The sequence below is a fragment of the Panthera pardus genome, unplaced genomic scaffold (genome assembly GCF_024362965.1).
Source record: "Panthera pardus isolate Hobbes unplaced genomic scaffold, ASM2436296v1 HiC_scaffold_17, whole genome shotgun sequence".
Classification (NCBI taxonomy): Eukaryota; Metazoa; Chordata; class Mammalia; order Carnivora; family Felidae; genus Panthera; species Panthera pardus.
Window position 1 is genome coordinate 37,332,041 of NW_026526732.1, and position 22,485 is coordinate 37,354,525.

At 35.4% G+C, this 22,485-nt stretch overlaps 1 protein-coding gene across 2 annotated transcripts in view; it reads right to left on the bottom strand.

The window, feature by feature from the left end:
- Positions 1-22,485, bottom strand: part of RSPO3 (R-spondin 3) — an 86,869-nt gene that overhangs the window by 40,429 nt on the left and 23,955 nt on the right. For both annotated transcript variants that reach the window (XM_019418275.2, XM_019418277.2), the window contains exons 2-4: positions 13,357-13,548; positions 11,635-11,781; positions 6,120-6,317 (exon numbers count right to left, since the gene is read on the bottom strand). In XM_019418275.2, the coding sequence (XP_019273820.2) occupies positions 6,120-6,317; positions 11,635-11,781; positions 13,357-13,548 (537 nt within the window). The remainder of the gene's footprint in view (positions 1-6,119; positions 6,318-11,634; positions 11,782-13,356; positions 13,549-22,485) is intronic.

Below are 22,485 nucleotides of genomic sequence, written 5' to 3' on the forward strand. Positions count from 1 at the left end.
ATTTATAATACTGGTATTTGAAGAAATGGTTAATTACAATTATGGATTAGCATGTCACATTTTTCCTTTATGTGAAACCAAGATGACTTTTACAACTTTGCTTTTAATTTGGAGAAGGCACATAAGGCGACATATAATATATTCAAATGATGCAATAATTCCCTACACTTATTTAATCCCTGGGAATGACTCTGGACACCTCATTTTATTGCACATTGCTGTATTGCGCTTCACTGATATGGCATTTTGTTTGTTTGCTTATTTGTTTTTAGTTTTGTTTTTTTACAAATTGAAGTTTAGTTGCAATCCTTCACTCAGCTAGTCTATTGGCACCAACAGCATTTGCTACTTTGTGTCTCTGTATCATATTTACCCCTGCAATATATCAAACTTTTAAATTATTTTTGTGTTTGTTATGGTGATCTGTGCTCAGTGATCTTTGATGTTACTATTGTAATTGTTTTGGGGTACCACAAACTGCACCCTCACAAGACAGAGAACCTAATTGATAAATGTGTGTGTTCTGACTGTTCCACTGACTGGTTCTTCTCCCATCTCTCTCTCTTCTTGGGTCTCCTTATACCCTGAGATGCAACAGTACTGAAATTAGGCCAATTAATAACCTATGATAGCCTCTAACTGTTCAGGTGATAGGAAGAGTCCCACATCTCTCATGTGAAACCAAAAGCCAGATATGGTTAAGCTTAGTGAGGAAGACATTTTAAAAGCTGAGATACACTGAAAGCTAGGCTTCTTGCACTAGTCAGCCAAGTTTTGAATGAAAAGGAAAAGTTCTTTAAGGAAATTAAACATACTGCTCCACTGGACATATGAATAATAAGAAAGCAACATAGCCTTATTGCTGGTATAGAGAAAATTTTATTAGTCTGGATAGGAGATCAAACTAGCCATAACATTCCCTTAAGCCAAAGCCTAATCCAGAGCAAGGCCCTAATTTTCTCCAATTCTATGAAGGCTGAGAGATATGAAGAAGCTGTAGAAGAAAAGTTTGAAGCTACCACAGGTTAGTTATTTCATGAGGCTTAAGGAAAGACGTCGTCTCCATAACAGAAAAGTGTAAGGTGAAGCAGCAAGTGCTGATGTAGAAGCTGCAGCAAGTTCTCCAGAAGATCTAGCTACGATCGTTAATGAAAATGGCTACACTAAATGGCAGATTTTCAATGCAGACTAACCAGCCTTCTATTGGAAGACGATGGCATAGGGTTTTCATAGTTAGAGATGAGAAGTGAAGCCTGAAAATGTGACTGAATTGTTGCAGTCTCATGATAAAACCTGATTGGATGAGGAATTGCTTCTAATGGATAAGCAAAGAAAGTGGTTTCTTGAGGTGGAATCTACTTCCAGTGAAGATGTTGTGAACATGGTTGAAAGGACAGCAGAGGATTTAGATTATTACATAAACTTAGTTGATAAAACAGCAACAGGGTTTGAGAGAACTGACTCCAATTTTGAATGAATTCTACTGTGGTAAAATGCTATCAAGCTACAGAGAGATCATTTGTGAAAGAAAGAGTCAATTGATGTGGCAAATGTCATTGTTGTCTTATTTTAAGAAATTGCCACATCCACTCCATCCTCAGCAACCACCACCCTACTCAGTCAGCCGTCATCAACATTGAAGAAAGACCCACCACTAGCAAAAGGATTACAACTCACTCATGATGATTGTTAGCACTTTTTAGCAATTAAGAATTTTAAAATTAAGGTATGTACATTATTTTTTCAGATATAATGCTATTGCACACTTACTAGTCTATAGCATAGTGTGAACATAACTTTTATATGTACTGGGAAACAAAAAAATTAATTTGACCCATTTTATTGTAATATTTGCTTTATTATGGAGGTCTGGAACCAAACCCACATGATCTCTGAGGTATGCCTATATTTTCATTTTAATAGTTTCTTTTCTCTTTCTGCTAGGAAGGATGTTATTTCTTCTTGAATCAAGAAAGTACACCCTCCCCCATTTCTTCCATGACTCTGTTCTTCTTTCTCCTTTCTATCCCAAGATTATGTGCTACATATAAGTAATTAGTATCTTCTTCATACAATTAAATTTCTTTCATTCTTGTGAATTTCGTTAAAGCCCAATATCTATAGGAAATTCTCTTTAGTTAAAGAAATGTAAAAAATGAATGAGAAACATGTTTAGTGATCCTCCTTCCTCTGACCTCTCAATGCCCCTACACACACAGTATCACCCTTTGGCATCAAATACAGGCACATACATATTTCCTGTCCTGTTTCACTTCCCCTTATCTAAGATGATGATGAACAGTATATCAAAAATTCATAAATGTAAGTTGATAACTGTTGAACATGCATTTCCTCCTTGTTTACTTCCATTTCAATACATGGTTTTAATGCTCATGTGAAACTAGTCTATACATTAGCCTTTATACATTTTTAAATATATTTTATATAGCTTAAAATATATTTTATATTTTAAATATATTTTATATAGCTGACATTTCAGATATATAATTTCATTGAGATAGGCTCAAGCTAGAAAATATTGCAATGGTAATAACTTCTTATTAAAGTTGGGAATTGAGGGAGAAGTTAAGACTGATTAAAAGGCAATATGTCAGGTAAGGGAAATAATCTTAGAAGAGGCAAACATCAGATAAAAATTTAGGGGGCTACAAAAATTACATTTATATCCTTAGATTCATTTCTTAGGACTAAGTATGAGAAGAATGTTAGTAAAAGGAGTGTATGTGTGTAAGATTTTGCAACCAATTTTTTCAACATATATTAAAATACATCTCACAACTTGAAGAATTCACTGTTACTAAAAACTACTTCCTTCAATTCAGCTTCTTCTTTGTGTACATTTTGAAAAGTCATTTCTGGATCTTATCATTCTTCTCCAGGGACCTTGCCTTTGGCAATTACAACACAGCAGAAAAAAATCCTGAACACATGCTCCATACCTTTTCCAAATATGAGTTATCTACCTCTGTCTTTTGTGAATCTCTTAGACAGGGAGTTTAAGTTTAAATTAAAGATTCTCAGGCTAAATTTTATTTTATTTTATTTTATTTTAGTTTTTTTTATATTTTATTTTTAAAAATTTACATCCAAATTAGTTAGCATATGGTACAACAATGATTTCAGGAGTAGATTCCTTAGTGCCCCTTACCCATTTAGGATAAATTTTATTTTAAAAGCCTTATCTTTTAGTTTACTCATCTAGAAATGCTGAAACCATGACCATAAAAGATCTTATTTATGAGTCTATAAGCCAATGGTAGGAGAAGTCAAATCTTTTTCACTTTATTGTAATTGTCTTCTTATAGCTTCATAAGTATTTATAATATATATCTCAGAATTTAAATGAGAAGACTCTGGGTAACATTATTATTTTGATACGATATTTGATATAGTGGCATGTCCAGATTCATAATTACTTTGCTATTTGATTTCTTCATGTTCAAATAGAATGTTTGTTAAGTTATCATTAAGAGAAGCTAAGAAAACTATTAAGTTAGGGAAGTAAGAAATGAAGGGAGAAGTGGTATCCTTCCTATCTTAAATTTATGAGCCACTAGGGAAAACATTTTTGAGACATATATAAAGATCAATAGAGATTAAATAAAAGTAGAACTAAATTTGAAAGTTAATTATAAATGTGATCCATATTTCCCACTTGGTAGTCTATGCATTATCAAATCTGAAAAAGGATAAAGCTCCTAAATTTTTCTAGTTGTATAAAGTTCTATTTGTAAATGTAACTTATCGTGCTCATAAAGGAGGAAAAAGGACCAGAAAACTTAAAAAAAATGTTTATTTATTTATGTTGAGAGAGATAGTGGGTGTGCGTGAGGGAGAGGGCCAGAGAGAGGGAGAGAGAGAATCTCAAGCAGGCTCTACACTGTGAGCACAGAGTCAACATGGGGCTTGATCTCACCAGCCATGGGATCATGACCCGAGCTAAAATCAGGAGTTGGACACTTCACTGACTGAGCCACTCAGGCACCCCAGGACCAGAAGAAACTTAAGCCAAGCTTATGCCATAGGTTATTTTAAACTTCTTGTGGCTTTATTTGTCTTACGTGTGGCTAGTTTTAAAAACTGACATTTTCAATGTTAATATTTAAATCAAGTGCCAGGAAAATATATTAGACCACATTCTCAAATAAAAGAATTATATCATAATTTAATTTTTCTATTGGATAAGGTTTTCTTTACTTCTATTTTAAAAGTCAAGTATACTGAATACTGATTAGTAATGTAGAATATTTGTGAAAGTATAATGTGAGCAAGGACCACCTGTAAGTCATTAAATTCCAAGAAAATTTAACAAACATAAGTAAGTGTACAGCTATGGGAGTTTACCAACAGTAGAGTGATGAAATATTTGATTTCCAAATCCAACTTTTAAAATTTAAGATGTTTTAAATTAATTGGTAACAAATGCCAGAAAGACCTAGCCAACTTTCATTCCTTAAACCTAATTTTAATCAAAATATCTTACACATTTACAAACTTGACGTTCCCTTTAAAATCATCCATGTCTTCAAAAATTTTATCACATTAATTACTTGATTACTAATAGCAACATCAGGCTGGATACATCGTGATAATGGCCAACTCTTTTGATATAGTGAAAGACATTTTGCAAAGTACCAGTGACCCAAGATCTTTCTTAAATGAGCAATGTTCAAGTTTGCACAACAACCTCCTCTCTGTTCCCACTGAATTTTGTTCACATATCTATAATCTCCCTTTTGTATATGATATTGCTATTATCTATTTAAACATCTCAACCCTCCATTGGACCCTGCATATACCTTCAGGATAGGTATACTACCCCATTCAGTTGTGAATTCCCAGGACTTAGTGGTGTGTCTGGCCACAGAGTAATAATTCATTGAAACCATGTTGAATGAATGAATGAAGGAAGGAAGGAAGGAAGGAAGGAAGGAATGAATGAATGAAATAAGCACAGGAAATCCAACTACAGAGGCAGCCAAAGTCCTTTCAAGCTGCAATTCACTGAGGATCATTTATTGGCTCAACAGAACTACCAATAATATATAAAGCTACATAATATCTTTGTAAGCAGTGGAGTCGAGGACATTAGTGAGAAAGGCAAAAAAATTCTATTTTAAAGATAAACTGCAGATCTTCTAAGTGGAAGTTAATTACCCTAAAACATTATATTAAATGGTATATTTCTCCTTGGCAGTCATAAGACTTCAGAATAAGCTCTGACACAGAGTTATTTACGATTGATCTAATAAGTTCTGTAACTTAGTTTACAAAGTTAGTATAACATGAAAAAAAATCTGGGGATCGAACTTCATTAATGCTTATATTTATAAAATGTGGCCTTGGTCATTTAGTTCAAATGTAAAGTCAATATTAAAACATATATTCATTTAAATGTTTAAGGGTGCCTGGGTGGCCCAGTCGGTTAAGTGTCCGACTCTTGATTTCAGCTCAGGTCATAATCTCATGGTTCATGAGTTTGAGCCCCATGTCGGATTCCACGCTGATGGTGTGGAGCCTGCTTGGGATTCTGTCTCTCCCTCTCTCTCTGCCCCTCCCCTGCTTGCTCTCAATCTCTTTCTCAAAATAAATAAATAAACATTAAAAAAATATAAATGTTTAAAAAATACTAGGTAACCTTTAAAATACATTTAGCTAGAAAAGTTTACAACCGAATTGTACTACTTTGACGGTAGGCAATGAAAAAAGGAGTAAGTTGATGGCTGGAGTCTCTTCACTATGGTCTTGTACCAAATGGTGTTAGAACTTGTGTTTATGAGGCTTCTCAAACGTGTTCTAGGCACAAGGAAGGTGGATGATAGGAAAGATAATGACCCAAAACAAAAAGGCCTAAATATCTAATGCAGCCTCCTTCATCAAGATTTAATTAACATACTTCTATAATTTTGATACCAGACTCCCATTTTTTAAAAAAATTGCATATCTATATTCTGTAATTTACAGAGAGCATATGCTTTGGTTGGTACACATTTTGGAGTTTTAGACATGACCAATAACACTGTTTCCTAAGAAATAAAGTGAAATTTGCATAAAATTATGAGGCTTCAAATAAGTACATTTTGTTAGTATGATAGTACCTCGTTCTCCCTTCTGACACTTCTTTCTTTGCACTGTACACTTTCTTGTCTCACTGGTCGGGGGACACAGGTTACCCTTTGCTGATGGATGCTGTGTTATTTCTCGGACCCGTGTTTCAGTCCCTCTTTTGAAGCCACATGTTTTTCCTTTCTTCATGCATGGACTCCAAGGACTCCATTCACTGGACTCACAGTGCACTGAAACAGAACAGCAGAAACAAACTTGCTTAAATTCTGAGCAGAAATCCTGTAGAGCAAACTTGCGCAAGGTAACTTAAAGAAAATGAAAATAAAGAGAAAGACAGGAATAAAATGTTTTCACATTTGTAGTGCTCACAGTGCCAGGTAAACTCATTTTTGCATTAGGTTTACTTTTCACTCTAGAGTTGTTAACCCAGGCACTAATCTAATTGCTCACAGTTGACCGATGCTTCACAATTTCTAGAGCACTGCTCTAATTTTTGATTGATCCTGACCATAACTTGATAGACTAGTCATTATTATGTGCTATCTTTAGTGTACTTCTTTAGTGTGCAACAGAAGCACCTGGAGGGCTTGCTGAATGAACTAGACCCCACCCCTCGTGAGAATGTGCATTTCTAACAATAAATGTGATGCTGATTTGCAGGTACCAAGAACACACTTTGAGAACTTCTGTGCTAGAAAATGGTTAAGCAAAAAATGCATCCCGGTCGTTGTCTACAATTCACTTCCTTTTCTGCTTCATTTGCAGTTGAGTACTTAAATATTATTATTTAATTTTTTTTTAATTTTTTAAAAATGTTTATTTTTGAAGGAGAGATAGAGAGAGCAGGGGAGGGGCAGAGAGAGAGAGAGAGAGAGAGGGAGGGAGATAAAGAATCCAAAAAGGGCTCTAGGCTCTGAGCTGTCAACACAAGGCCCGATGTGGGGCTCAAACTTATGAATTTGAATCATGACCTGAGCCAAAGTCATATACTTAACCGACTGAGCCCCCACCAGGTGCCCGTAAATATTATCATTCATTAATGGGTGTTCTTCAGGCATAGCAGCATGTATGTAAGTGGATTCTGGATCAACTTCAGTTGATAAGCTGCTTCTGGAATTAACTTGAAGGAGTGATTCCTAAGCTGAACAGATGTAATTTCTATAAAGCTTCTTTTGTAGATTTTTCCCCTTTTCTGTATATTAATACCTTCTTTTCACTCATGGCTTTCCAAGGTCTTATAGCAGATTTCTGAACTTCTAATGAAAATAAATATCTGCAAGATGCTATCATTTTATTTATGTTCATACAACTTCCTAATTCACAATAACTGAAATAGCTTGCAGCAATAATTCTTTCGATGATACAAGATTCTCTTTCCACAACTTTCCATTAACCTTTCTTGCTTCCTTCTGATGAAAAAAAATCCTTATTTTAGAGTGGAATGCTATCTTTTATGCAGCCTCAAAAAATATAACCTAAATGTTTTAGAAATTTAAATCCATTTGCCATACATTTTTTCCATGTTTTGTAGTTACCATCAGGTATCTGAATGTAACACAGAGTTAAAGGAAAATGACTAGATAAGTTAATTTAAGTTTCTATGAACGTAAAAAAATGAACTTTACTGAACCACTCCTATACTAGTTTCATGTTCAGTTATAACATGATTTGAATTAAAGACCAGAACAATGAAGTCACTTACTGATATCATAATCTTTTGCCAGTTAGGACGTATCTCCCATCCTGATATTAATGACACAAAAACAGTGGATCTTTAACACAAAACAAATAAAAACACCTCTGAGAAAGGAAATGGAAAAATGAAAATCAAAGTTTGTGAGCTGTCACTTTGTCCAGTATTCATTTAAGAGGGCGAAAAAAACAAAAACAAAAAGAAAAAACAAAAAAAACATGATGTGAAAATGACTAAGAACTTTGGGGCTTCTTCACAATTGTAAAAGTAGTCTAGGAAAATGGATATTTAGACTTCAGAAAATAAGATTTTTAAAATTACAATTATGAGTCCTTAGTCATATGATATAAATGGTTCTAAAAATTAAATTCTAATGACAATATTAGAGAATTCCATTGAGGAAGAAAAAGAGGAAATATTTAAAATTGATGAGTTCAGATAGTAAAAAGCTCTAATAAGAAGGGATAGTTAAAAATCCTTGAGAAGAGGAGAACTTTCCTAGAGAAACACTATAAAATGAACCTATAATGTTACTGTGTAAAAAATGTTTCTGGAAAATTGGAAACTTTGAAAAACATGTAAAGACAACAAAAAGGATGATTTAAGTTATATTCAGGTCTGAACAACATAGAATTGGGGCATTATTTGGTTAAGAGGTAATTAAGAAAAAAACAAAATTACACCCTTTTTCTATTCTGTTTTCTGTATTAAGGACAATTTAACACTGGAAATCTTAACACAGTTTTTTAAAGTTTATTTATTTATTTTGAGAGAGAGAGAGAGAGAAACAGGGCAAGTGGGAAGGGGCAGAGAGTGGGGGGAGAAAGCAAATCCCAAGCAGGTTCCACACTGTCAGCACAGAGCCCAATGAGGGGCTCAAACCCACAAACTGTGAGATCATGACTGGAGGTGAAATTATGAGTAGGGTGCTTAACCAACTGAGCCACCTGGGTGCCCCTGGAAATCTTTAACTATTCACTAATGAAACAAGGGTCTCAAAAAAGTAATCGGCTTCCTGTCCCCAGAAATGGTCATGCTGTGATAGATCATCAGTCTACAAAGCTATAAAAGGAATTCTTGAATTGGAAGAAAAGCTGAACTGGATGTTCTATCAGTAAGGGCCTTAAGACAGCATTACTCATTTGCTCTCATTCTTGTTGACTAACTGCATGGCTACACTGAGAACATAGCAAGGGCATGTTCCTTGCTACTCACAGTTTAAAGCTGGATATCTCCCTCTGTGACTACTTGAATGAGGCCAACTCTCCCAGAGGAGCAATGAGGATGGCACAATGACAGTGCAGAAAGGAAGCAAATATCTACAGCATAAAGTAGAAGAAATATATTCTCCTATAAAATTGGGTTCAGTGGACATTTATGCCTAATATGACAGAAAACCATGAGGAGTGGATATTTTGAGGCAGAAGTCTTTCACCCTAGCTCTATATCAGAGTGGTATTTTCTCTGTTATGACCTTTCCTCTTGGTAATAATCTGGATAAGAAACAAGTCACATAATGTAGATTTCAGGAAAGAGAGGGAGGGACACATTCTTCAAAATCTTTGGTGAACAACAGAGAGCTAGAGTCAAGGTACTAATAATAGCACTGACAATAACTCACACTGTGTCCTTGGAGTCATTATTTCAGCTCTCCGGGTCCTAGTTTCATATTTGCTAAAGGAATAGGCTTTAATGTTCTTTTGTGATAATCAAACAGGTCATCATTTTTCATGAAATCGTGGGGCAAGCCTCAGTCACAGCCCACCTATTACTTGTTGGCTAGAGAGCACATGCTGGGAGACATCCCTTACAGCAAGCAACAAGAGCTGGCTCTCAACATAAGTTGCGGATTTGCGCTGTGTCCTAGGTGATTTATACCTAACTGTTCAATGAGCCAGATTCGCTAAATGGCTTTTAGATTTCTAATCCCTATTCTAAAATATATAAATTTCTTAAATTTCATTGTTTTAAGAATATTTTTCGTCTAAATAGTAGTATGAATTACCAGTAAGCTTTACTAGCTAATCTAACAGTGCCAAGTGCCAAATGCTCTCTATGATAGAAAAGCATTAAAACATTGAAGATAAATAGCCTTTCAAGGACTGAATACTACACTTTAAACAACTAAGAAAATCTAAACATGCGCCCTTTAAACAACATGAGCCCCTTTTTCTGGGTAGAGAAATGGCACAAACTTTCTGCAACTCATCCTGAATTTCTGTCCTTGAATACTCCGCAGAATTGTTTCCTATTTTTTCCACAGTTTGGAACTTATTACCTTTAGTCATCAGCCCTCAGGACTTAACAGAGATGAACTTGAAGTGCTTTCTCATGTACGTTTTACCCTATTTCTAACTAGTTTTTCTGTGTCTTTATTGACTAGAAGGAAAAAAAAGAAGACTCAACCAAAATGAGCCATGAAATGTTGTTTTCCAGATGCTTTTGAAATTATCATTAAAATATCATCTATTTGTTTCATTCTCTTAGAAACTTTGTTGAAAAATGAGTGTTTTCTGTTTCAATTATTTCTGGACTTGAAATAGTTAAGTCACCACTTTCGAGTTATTGCTCCAGCACTTTCGATTCTAACGGGGGATCTATCTGTGGGGACCCCAGGGGAATCCTGGAGACTATCTTGTACTGAATCAGAAGGACATTTGTGTGCATATGCCAATATCAGTGCAGCATCAAAGGTTCTTGTAGCTCTTGCCCAGGGGATTTTGAGATTTAGTATGCTGTTTTCCCATTTGGTTGAGCATCTGCTCCCCAACTGTTCATCCAACTCGTCGTTGTAGTAGCTGCACAACATTTAAAAGGGAGAAATAAAGCCTGACAGTGATCTGTTATTTAGACAAACAACTGGTCTGAGGGACCTCCCCTTCAAGAACTTCAGCCTGCATTTAATCAGACCCTATGACTATGTCCTTCTGTCAGTTTGAGTAAGTCCAAAATCCTCTCCTTGTTTCTGAATACCTGTGCAAACAGGACATTTCAGTAAAGCAGGGTGAGAGAAAAAAATGAGATTTTTAACTATATCAGTTCTATTTCTGTAGGTGTTTGGCTCATCTACTGAGTACCAAAGGGCTATATCCAGAGAATGTTTCCTGCCTTTAAAAAACAACTTTGCTGGGATGCCTGGGTGGCTCAGTCAGTTCAGCGTCTGACTTCAGCTCAGGTCATGAGCTCATGGTCCATGGGTTCGAGCCCAGCTTCGGGCTGTGTGCTGACAGCTCAGAGCCTGGAGCCTGCTTTAGATTCTGTGTCTCCCTCTCTCTCTGCCCCTCCTCTGCTCTCTCTCTCTCTCTCAAAAAATGAATAAACATTAAAAAAAAAACAAACAAACAACTTTGCTCACTGGTTGACATTAGACCTAAGTGTTATGTGAAACTCATGTCCTAAAGTGAAAATTTAGTTTAAGACCAAATATACATATTCATATATTCATATATTCATATATTTCTTTATCTTTATCTTTATATATATGTATGTGTGTGTATAACATATATGATATATACTTGCACAAAGTGTGTATATGGTAAATTACTCTAAATAAAGTTCATTAAATAATAATATGAAATAAATTTTTAATGATCAGACTATCCAAAACAGTTATTAACACTCCCTAAGAAATAATGGAGCACCCGCGGGGTGGTAAACTGTACTGTGATACATGCTGGCTAAGGCTGTGGGAGCACTGTTAAGATGGTATCTTTGTAAGGAAGGATGAAGAAAGCCTCTTGGAGATACCCCTTCAGGTTCTTGTGAAAGAGAACTCTGAGCAGCACTTCCATGGAGACTGACATTATCATCGGAGGTGTTTATCTTCCCCTGTAAATCTTAGAAATCCTCCTCACCAATACTGACGCACTCCATGGTATGGTTGTTGGCTTCCAACCCTTCTGGGCAATTGTCAAGGCACTTTCCAAGGTGTAAGTAAAATCCATTTTTACACTTTGTGCAGAAATTTTTGTTGAAACAAGTATCACAGTCAGCTTTGCATTCTGAAAGAGAAAAAAAGAAAAGAAATATGCTTTCATTATCTTCACTTACTTATTGCTGGTCCAGGTCTCTATGCTTACAACACAGGCACATGTGACTTTTGTGTCAAAACAATTAGGATTCAAAATTATTTTTCTAAATTAAAGTATGGATTCCTCCACAGTCATTTAGTTGATGAACATCAATCATTGATTTCAAAATTACTGTACTGAGAGTCCTACGAAAAAATTTTTGGCAATATGTCTACTGCCAAGAATGTTTATAAGACCGAGTATCCATTTATATAAAATAACAGTAAAAAGTGTTGCGTCAGAATTTTAATGAAATATACTAGATATTGCTTTAGTGCTATTTTAGAGGTCCATTCATTCATTCATTCATTCAAGAAGTATATGATTGACTACTATGTGCCGAGCACTATTCTAGATAGTGATTGACATCAGTGCACCAAAGAGAGATAAGGAGTTCACAAAGCTTACATTTTAGGAGGGAAGACACAATAAACAATGACAATAGCTGACCCTTATATGGTGATTAGTAAGTCAGATATTGCTGCAAGTATTTTACAATATTAAGTCACTTCAACTTTACAATAACCCAGTGAGGTAGCCCTGATTATAATTCCCATTTTACAGGGAATTATAGAAATTGAGACTCAAAAAGTTTTGAAACCAGCCCAGATCAGAGTGATTTTTGAAACCAGGCAGTCTGGTTCCAGAGTAAGAGGTGGTCTGGAAAAAAGAATGACAACAACAAAAGGTAGGGGAAAGATATGGAAAATGAAAAGAGGAAAAGTTTGATTATTGTGAGTTAGCTGGTCATGAAATACCTCTCTGCGAAGGTGATATGTGAGAATATTGAATGAAAGAAAAGAACCAGCCAAGCAAAGATGTGGGCTAAGAGCTTTCCACGCTGCCAGAATAGTGAATGTAGTACAGTAACTGCAAAGGCTTTGAGGTGGGAAGATCTTGCAAGAAGGCCAGTGAGGCCAGTGCACAGTGGATGAGGTGCAGTCATAGGAAATGAGTTTGAGAGGTAGGCAGCTATATGTGGTGCCTGACAGAGGAATGGTATTTCCTAAAGCTACATTTTGAAAGGTTACTCAGTCTACGCTGTGAAGAGTAGACTTTTGGGGTCCAGATGAGAGGTGATATGAGAGCGTTTTCAACATTTATTTCCAACATTTATGTTATACTGGAATTTTTCTTGAAGCAAAAATAGCTGAATTTATTCTTTAAATCATTAAATGTTGTGATAGTAATGGGATGTTGTGACAGTAATGGGAACTCAGACGGCATTAATGCTTATGGTAGTTTTCTGTAGGTTATGTGGGTAATAACCATGTTCTCAGTGTTTGCTTTTATGATGGGAAAAAAAACCCTACAAAACTTGAGTGCTTTTTACAAGAGGTGAAAATCTTCCTGCTCTGAGGGCTAAGTCCACGTATGCTTTAGCCTTATTATCAGGTAAATATTATTATTAACTTAACACCAAATATCACAAATATGCTAGAGGCCATTTCAAATCTGGAAAGTCCCTAAGGGTGAGATAAAAACATAATTCTGTGTAGCACTTACTTGTACATTTATTTATATCTGGATATCGAGTTCCATAATATCCACTTGGACATGAAGAGAGACACACTCCAATCTGCTTCATGCCAATTCTTTCCAGAACAAAAAATAGTCTGGGCTTACATGACAAGCATCCATTGTAATCTGAACACGTCGCACAGCCTCCTTGGCAGCCTTGACTGACGTTAGGATGCACTGAAGGGACAAATGTACAAAGACAAAAACAAATGTTAAATCATAAATAAAGAAGTTCAATGACATTCTCGAGGCAGAGATACATTTGTTTCACTAGCTTTCAATTGGTGGTAATGGGTGAATAAGTTGGGATTTTTTCCCCTCTCTTTTCTGTGATCTAGTATTTCCCTTAAATATATACATACATTGTTTTCAATTTAAAAGTTATTAAAAACTTTAAGTGATTAAGTTTTGGCATTTGGAAACTAAGAATATACTGCCTCAAACTATTTATGGATCATATATGTATTTATATGTAGTGAAATATTCTCATTGAACTAGCACCCTGGCAGATTGGAGATTGGGTAATTTTGAGCTTATTCCCTAAAATCAATGTATATTAGCTTTGCTCATCATTTATGCAATGAGCACGTATCTAATTTCTTCAAGCAAAGATGACAACATAGAAAAGGCTTAACTTGAGTAAGGACACTTTGTTCTAGGATATCTTTTTTCATGTATGGTCTATTAGAGAACACAATATTACTCTTTGATCCATTGCAAATTGATTCTGAAACTATGTAGCTTCTTGGGACTCCCCCACCCCCATGCTTTCTTAAAATATTTCCTCTCACATAAGTTTAATGTTTATCAGTTCAAACTGATACCATGATGACAATGTGATACTTATCTTACCAGTATTTCTACAAGACCATGTGGCTATTTATAATAATATTTATAGTTTATAATATAATATTTATAATGTTATATATATAATATATAATAATTCTACTTCTTCTACTCAAGTATGTATTTGGTGAGGGCATGACACTAAAGACTACTGCTACACATACCCCTAAGAATTCTAAGGTTTCCAAGAATCATCAACATGTGTGGTGAGCTGGCTATTCATTAGCAAATCTGAACAAACATAAACAAACATGTGGAAGAGTCATGTTTACTTGAGATCTTCACAACTTTAAATCTTCTTATTACTATCAACTGGTCATCAACATCTGTGTGTGAGCTGGTGTAAAATTGCTGACTAAAGTACATCTCTCATGGAGCTGGTGTTTGGGATGATTTCTTCTCCTAATGAATTCTGTGTTCAAATACACTATAAGTAGCTTTATTGTTCCTCTAGGAATCCAGAAGGCAAAAATTCTGACCTTTATAAGAAACAAAGGTTGATGCACAGGAGTGCAAAGGCACCCCAGTGTATTTCTGATTTCTCTTGTTGGTAGTGGTGTGTGTGCGTGTTGGGGTGTGATGGGCCTTGCCATTATCAGGTCTGTCTTCAGAGTGATGTTTGGTTCTTGCTAAGTCCTTTACTGCAAAAACAAATCCCACCAGGCTTAGTTAGAAAGGGTACCTACAAGCCCAATCAGCCTTACCACAGGGGTGCAAGAATTAGCTACAGAGAGGTCATTTGGTTGACCAGTGTCCTCTGCCTAGAGGAAAGCATCCCTGAATCAGCCACAGGAACCACAAGCAGCTCATTCTCATTCCAAGACGTTTTGTAAATAAAATGAGGAAATGTGGGGGGGGAAGGGAAGTCTGCTTTTCCTGTACATGCTCCTCTGTGGGGTGGGAAGAATATATAAAGTGGCACAGGAGGTTTAGGCATTACAGGACTTGGGGAACTTATTGTAAGTGAAAACTGTTCTCCAAGTAACAGGGTACTTTTTCATTGCGGTAACTCATCATTGGAGACTTACAGAAAATGTGTTTTCTGTAGGGAAAGACCCTAAAAAGGAAAGGGATGAAGAGGGCTTCCTGTGCTCAGACTCTAGTTTGGTCCATTTTAAGAAGCAAGATGTGTAGTTAAAAACCTGTGAAATCTTCTCATAAGAACTGTCTGTGGAGAAGTGGACCTCATTTTGAAGGAAAGTCACTTCAAGCCCAGGGCACTAAGTGACTCTGAGTTTGAATGAAATTAGGTTTAACTGGCCCACAACAATCTATCTCTATCTCTGAAATGCAGCTGCCCAAAGGAAACAAAATTGTAATTTCAAGCACCTTGAAACTTTTGTCAATTATGATACAACTTTAAATCAGTTATGAGAATAAACATGATTTACATATGTGAAGCCTCAAAAACTGATGTACCTTAAAATAAATTTCACTTAAAAATGGGTTTTGGGGATGCTGGGTGGCTCAGTCGGTTAGGTGTCCGACTTCAGCTCAGGTCATGATCTTGTGGTTTGTGAGTTCGAGCCCAATTCTGGCTCTCTGTCATCTTGGAGCTCACTTCAGATCCTCTGTCTCTCTCTCTCTCTCTCTCTGACCCTCCCCCACTCATGCTCGCACTCTCTCTCTCAAAAATAAATAAACACCATTTTTTTTAAAAAATGGGTTTTGGATGTTTGGAAACTTCTCCAGGAAAGAGCTCCATACAGGCCCAATGACCTGGTAACAGTTCCCATCAAAATTTTGAGATGTGACAAAGTACCTTGCTCCATTCTTTCTTTAAAACTTTTACTGATGAAATCTAGCACAATCAACTCATAGCGTAGCACTACATTCCTTCTTCTTGCTTCTTTTTCATATTGTGTCTTTTTAGACAAAATTTTTTGGCAAAATAGATTTTTGAAAAGTAAAGAAGCCAACTTTATTTCTTCAGAAAGGGTTCAGTGTTATGCTGTGGGAAGTGAGAATAAGTAAGACTCTGAAGCTCAGATTCTAGGATTCTAGATTTTTGTTTTACAGTTGAGTAGAGTAGTGATTGTTTTCTTGAATACTATGTAAGGGTCACTCAATTTTTACAGCCTGTATTACACAACTAGATACAAATTCCCCAAACTTTATCTTAAGGGGAGGTTTTACTTTTTACATGAAAACCACAGAAAACTTTGGTCTGGATTGACTGTAACAATTCTTTCAGCCTTAAAATCTTATGATTCTAAGACAGAAAATAGAATTCTGCTTTTCATCCTTCTTCCTCTTCCATTCTGATAAAAACTTCATTTTGTATTTCCGAATCACCTCTTTTTAAAAAATGTTTTAGTACTATTAGTTTATACAAACAATGGAGGTATTAATGGTGAGGAGGTTTCATAAAATATCTAAGGTTTAAACTTAATCTTAGAAAATAAGTTGAAGTTATAAGTATGTAAGTGACCATCATGAGGCCAGAGGAGGGAACACCCCAATTATCCACATCAGGAAGGAGACTGGCATGAGTTCAATGCATCTGATGCATAAAGAGTGGTTAATGGAGATATGAGGAGTATCAAAAAGATTGCAAGCACTGGGTAGATCTAGATTATGGAACCCTTTGTGGTTTGTGCCAAGGACATTATTCTGTAGATATAAGGGATTTCAACCTGGTGGGTGACGTGATCACTTTTGTATTGGAAAGGTGATCTCCCTGGCAGCATGGAAAACACAGAAACTAGAAGACTAATATAGTGATCAAGGTAAAAGACTGGTGATAGCTTAAAATATAGCAAAGGCAGGGTAATGTGGTGAGGAAGGTATGACTATTCCAAGGATATTTAGGAGGTGGAGTCAGTCAAATACGGTGACTAACAGAATGTGGACCGAACAGGAAAGAGGATTTGAGAAGGTGTGTTTTGAGTTCCAGCCCGTGAGTGAATAGAAGAGAAGAGGGACTTCTGGGGGAGTAAAAGCCTGCAGTTGGAGTGTGGGGGCAAGTACACAGAATATCAAAAAGTATAAAAATGTAAACATGGCTTAGGATCATTGATTTTGAAGATTTTATGAAATATCCAGAAAGTGATCCTTAAGAGATGGAACTTAATATTGTACTGGTTGCTAGAGATGTAAGGGTGAGTCTCTGGCTGTAACTACCTAATTAGAGAAGACATCTGAAAGAGGGAGGAGTTGAAGAATGCCAGAAGAAGGAAACATAGTCCAAAATAAGGGATATTTGGTAACAAAAAAAGACATATTTTCAGTTCATTTCTACACCATTTTTGCTTTCAAAGCATGCATCTCATAGAAAGCTAAATTAACTCCTTATTAGTAAGGATAGAAGCCATCACAATTATTTATCTTGAAACCCCAAACTAGGACTCAAAGAAATTCTGAAACTACAAGACAAATAGCAGTTGATATCAAAGGTTAGAACCTAGATCTTTGATGTCTGGTAACAATCTGTTTACATATATAAGTATACTCTAGCTATGTAACAAGGGTAAATCTGAGTGGAAAAACAGTCAGAAATCATGAGGAAGTTAAATTGGGACTTTTTTTTTTTTTTTTTACAAATGTGTCAAATACATGGTAAAATTGATGTATCTTTCCCTAAAATTGGGAAAGAGGGAAGCATCTTTTCTTAACTTGTATACAAAGGTTAAGGATGAAAATAGTATATATTAGTGTGTAATTTAAACCAATTTTCAGTGTTCAGTGTCTGACCTTTTAATATCCCTTGAATAAGTGACTTCAATTTTCCTAGCTGTTAAGCTTTCCTACTATTTCTCTATTTGGTAATCTTACGATGCATAACTGATGTAATGGCTCATAAAGGCTATTGTCCTGAGAGTTAAATCAACTTTTTGGATAAAAAATCCAGAACATAGAGTTTTAAATGGTAGAGCATTTGGTAAATACACAATCTTTGGCTAGTTATTTTCATTTTTTACGATATACTAAACCAGTTGCAGCACTGAAATTTAAGTTATGTTTCTGTAACAATTTAAGTACAAACTTCAAGGATTTGCTTTACTTTAATCCCCTTTTAAACCCCAACTGCAAATGTAGTCACATCTATTATAAATTTCTGTGTGGAAGAAATTCAATGTTGCCTGCTGCCAGTTACCTCTGATGGTCATTTATTTGTGGCTTGAGAATTTCCAGAAGTACAGAATTTAAGTTTATAAAAGGTTTGATTGAAGTTTAAAGTGCTAAGTACATGAAAGTAATGTATTGAGATTTTATAATTCAGAGAATAAAAAATAATAAATTAACAAATGTGATAAAAGTTAATTTTTTAATAATAATAATTAAAAAAACCCCAAATTCTTCCTAAAACATTCTTGTTCTCACAACATTCACTGCCTGCTTTTCTCTATATGGTGGCCTTCGGAGACAGGGTAAGGAGAAGAGGCCAGTGGAATTCTATAAGCAAAGCTATTTTCACTTTTGTCCTTTCTTCCATGTCCTCTTCTTTTGCAAGGATGTTCACATTGACTTGAAGCTTCTTGAAGGTAGGTATCTGGTCAGTCTTGATAATGTCTTCATAATTTTATTGGTAATTCCTAGCTTCTACACAGGGCAGCTGCTTATTAAATGGGTTATCAGTGAAGAGTTTTTTATTACTGAAGAGACGAAGGCAGTAAATATAAAAGATAAGCTATTTATTTGTGTTTTTAAAAATAATAAAGATGTCAAAGAGGTAAACACTTAATAGAAAGTATTTATGATAACTGATTTTAAGTGGGATGTGCCTATAAACATCTGGTAAAGGAATAAAATTTCAAATCATATACACTTTGAGGATGCTTAATTATGAAATAAATCATTCAAAATAAAATAATAAAAGTTTTTCTAGGTGTATTTATTTCAGTTATCTATTCACCTAAAGAAAATGTAGACTTATTTTTTGCTTATGTAAGGATAGCACATTTCTATCATATCATTTCTAGATATCTATCACATCTATCATATTATATCTGTCTTGATTATTATGGAATCATTTTTAAGTTTAATATAGCATTATGGTCATTGAAAGAGATGTTTCATGAGTCCTCTGAATGTTTGGAATTATTCACTTTAAGAAAAATCTAGTGTTAAAAATTTGAATTACTTGGCAGTCTCCTTTAAATTCTATTGAATCAACCCCAGAAAATATTGAGAGTCAATGTTTCTTATTTATTCATAAGTTAAAGAAGCCAAGGCAGAACAGACAACGGCTAAATCTCCATAATCATTTGTTAGGTATAGACAGCACAATATGAAAAGCTGTTTGAATGGATATAATTACTTACTGGTACACAATACTCCTTTACATTCTCAAGTGATGATAACTGGATCAATATAGGTCTGTCATAGTCCTCCAATATTATTTCTGACTAGTAATTTGTTGAGAAAGCCATATGTTTATATACACAAACATAATAGATTTTGATATTTCTGAAATACTGTGTACCATCAGATGGTGTGTACATATGTGTATATATTGTATATGTAATTAGACGCACGATGTGCACACACTCTATATAGTTTTTAATTAAAGTCAATAGCACAGACATTAATTGACCTGAAGTAGTTAGGATAATAGAGTCTGTCACATCTTTTGTCCCAGTGAATCAACCTTGAACACTCTGAAAGTTTGTACCCACACCAATGGGTTCACAAAATTCCTAAAGTCTCAGAGAGGAATGTATTCACCAGCTGCTGAATAAAGCCCAGTTAGGGCTCCACCATTATTATGTGGGGAAAAAATACTGTTTTTAATGGAAACTATTTCTTTGAGAACTTGGAAAATCTTTCTCTTTCTCTTACTGAATAATAATTTCCTGAAGGGAGTCTAATATTTATATTCTATAAATACTTTAAAATAAAACCACAGTAATAACACAGACCTAACATTAAACAGCAATTAGCTAGACTTTCCACTAAAATGAAGCCAGCTCAAAATATTAAGAAAATGGCTAGCAAATGATGGCAGATATAAAATTCCTGAAATCTAAGCTATGATGAATATTTGGTAGCTAGATGCCAACTTGGTGGCCAATGGCTGGGCTTTGTCCATCCACAGTCTACAGAATTAGGACTAGAAACTAAAGGCAGATGAAAGGGGCTGCATTATCTGTACATTGTGAAGACCGTGATTAAGGTTTTCAACACAGATTTCTTACAACTTACTATGTGCCTAACAGTACACGTGATATAGGAAATGTAGGAGTGAAGACATCTAGTTCCTGATTTTATGATGTTAATCAGTTAGTAAGCAAGTACACAATTAGATGCTTAAAGATTGTGATGGATGGTGTGAGTGAAATAAACAGGTGAACAAAACAGGGAATAACTCTGGGGAACTACTTTACATATAGCGGTCAGGAAAGGCACGTTTTAAAACGTCACTGTTGAGCTGGGACCTAGAGAACGAGAAGAAGTAAACTATGAAAACCTGAGGGAGGGAAGATATCCCAGGTGGATCACCAGCACGTGCAAAGATGTTAAGTCCATGAGAAAGAACCAGGCATAAGGAACAGCACAAGGGGAACCAATGAGGTTGCAGCAGTGGTATGCGATGAGGTTAAAGAAGGAGGGTAGAGCCAGATCCTAAAGAACCGTGTGGGCCAATGTAAATACCTGGGATTATATACCAAGTGTATTTAGACTCTGCGTTGCTAAGTGAATATCAGAAGGAAAGGAAAGAACACATTTTGCCTGACATAGTTATTTACTTTAATTTTTGTTAATTTTATGGATCATAAAATGGAACCAGCAACTTGTGTTCCTTGGAAACATGTTGTCTTACCAATTTTTATATTAGAGGAGAATGTTCTAACTAGCTACAAGATAGAGATTTACACTCTGATTCTTATCTTTGAAGAGAATGTACATCAATTTACATGTTCTTTGCTCTTGGAAACATTTCATTTCTCCTTTGTTTCTCCTATCTTTCTCTAGCAATAATTTGAGTTTGCTTTGGGGTTTTACATTTTCATTCTTTTTTATTGGAGTGGAGTCATTCTTTTTTATTATAGAGGTGGTGGTAAAAATACACAGGAAATTATGGAATTCATAATAGATCATAAGAACAAATAAACAGAATAAAAAATAAAATATTTTGTAATCTTGCATATACTCTTTTCTGCATTTTTCTGAATTCTTGCCATTAGTGATGCATATTGACAAAGTTTAGGTAATTTAGAGCAACAGCATTATAATTTTCACTTCTAATATAATATTTCTTTTAGAATCTCTATATTCTGTTCTTTTTTCTGTTAAATAAATTAATAATCTGTGGGTTAATTCCCAAGTTCATTCTTCAAAAGTAGTGAAAGCCATATTAGTTTTCCTGTGACCTACCAGATAACTATAGTTGATTCTGCTGTTGACACTGCAACAGAAAGTATTTGTAGAACCAAAAATAGTGTTTTTTTCTTGACCACAAGTAGAAAATCTATCTTAAGGTTAATGCACCCTGCTACGGGTGTAAAATGTAAGGTACTGAATCAGCATCTCCAGCTGTTGCTAAGGAAGGGAAAGCTTCCCCTTTTCCAAGTGGCCATGTTCCCAAGTGGAGGTGAATAGAGGACAAGAGGGAGTGGATAGGGGTAAGGGAGACCCAGATTCTGTAGAGAGCCAGGACCTGTTGATGAGTTAGTGGGTGGTAATAACAGCATTTTTTCATGAGACAGATCCAACAGTGTTCATCCAACAGTGGGAATCATTATGTACTCTGGTCTGGCTGAGAGTTCCATTCCTTTTTTTTTTTTTTTTAACGTAGAGAATTAATTAGAAATCAACATAAACAGAAAATGTGATAGTTTAATGGTAATGAATCGGCATGGGTGTGATTCCATAACTACTAAGTTTGCATTCTTGAAAGAAACAAACTTCAGTTTGTGCTAAAAACAAACTCTACTTTGTTATATTCTGAATAAACTTGGATCTTCTTGCCACATAGCATGCTAGAGCAGCATATCTGATGGCTGAAGTCTTAGTGTAAGCAAACAGCAGGCGAAAGACTTGTGGTATTTTAACAGGCACAAGAAGATGTGCAAATAGAGGGCATATCATTAAACAAATCCAGCTTTATGGGTCACATCTAAAATCCTGAGCAGAAAAAATAAGCGGTTTTTTCTCGTAGATTCACAAAATTGCTGGCAGAACAGAAGGTGCTAGATATCCACCTTTGTGCATATGATACATTTTGTGCATGGTTCACTGCATCACTACCTCATTCAGATATGGGCCTGCACACTTTCCAGAGCAGCACAGGGACTGGGAGGTAGAGAACTGGCTTTGGATTCATAC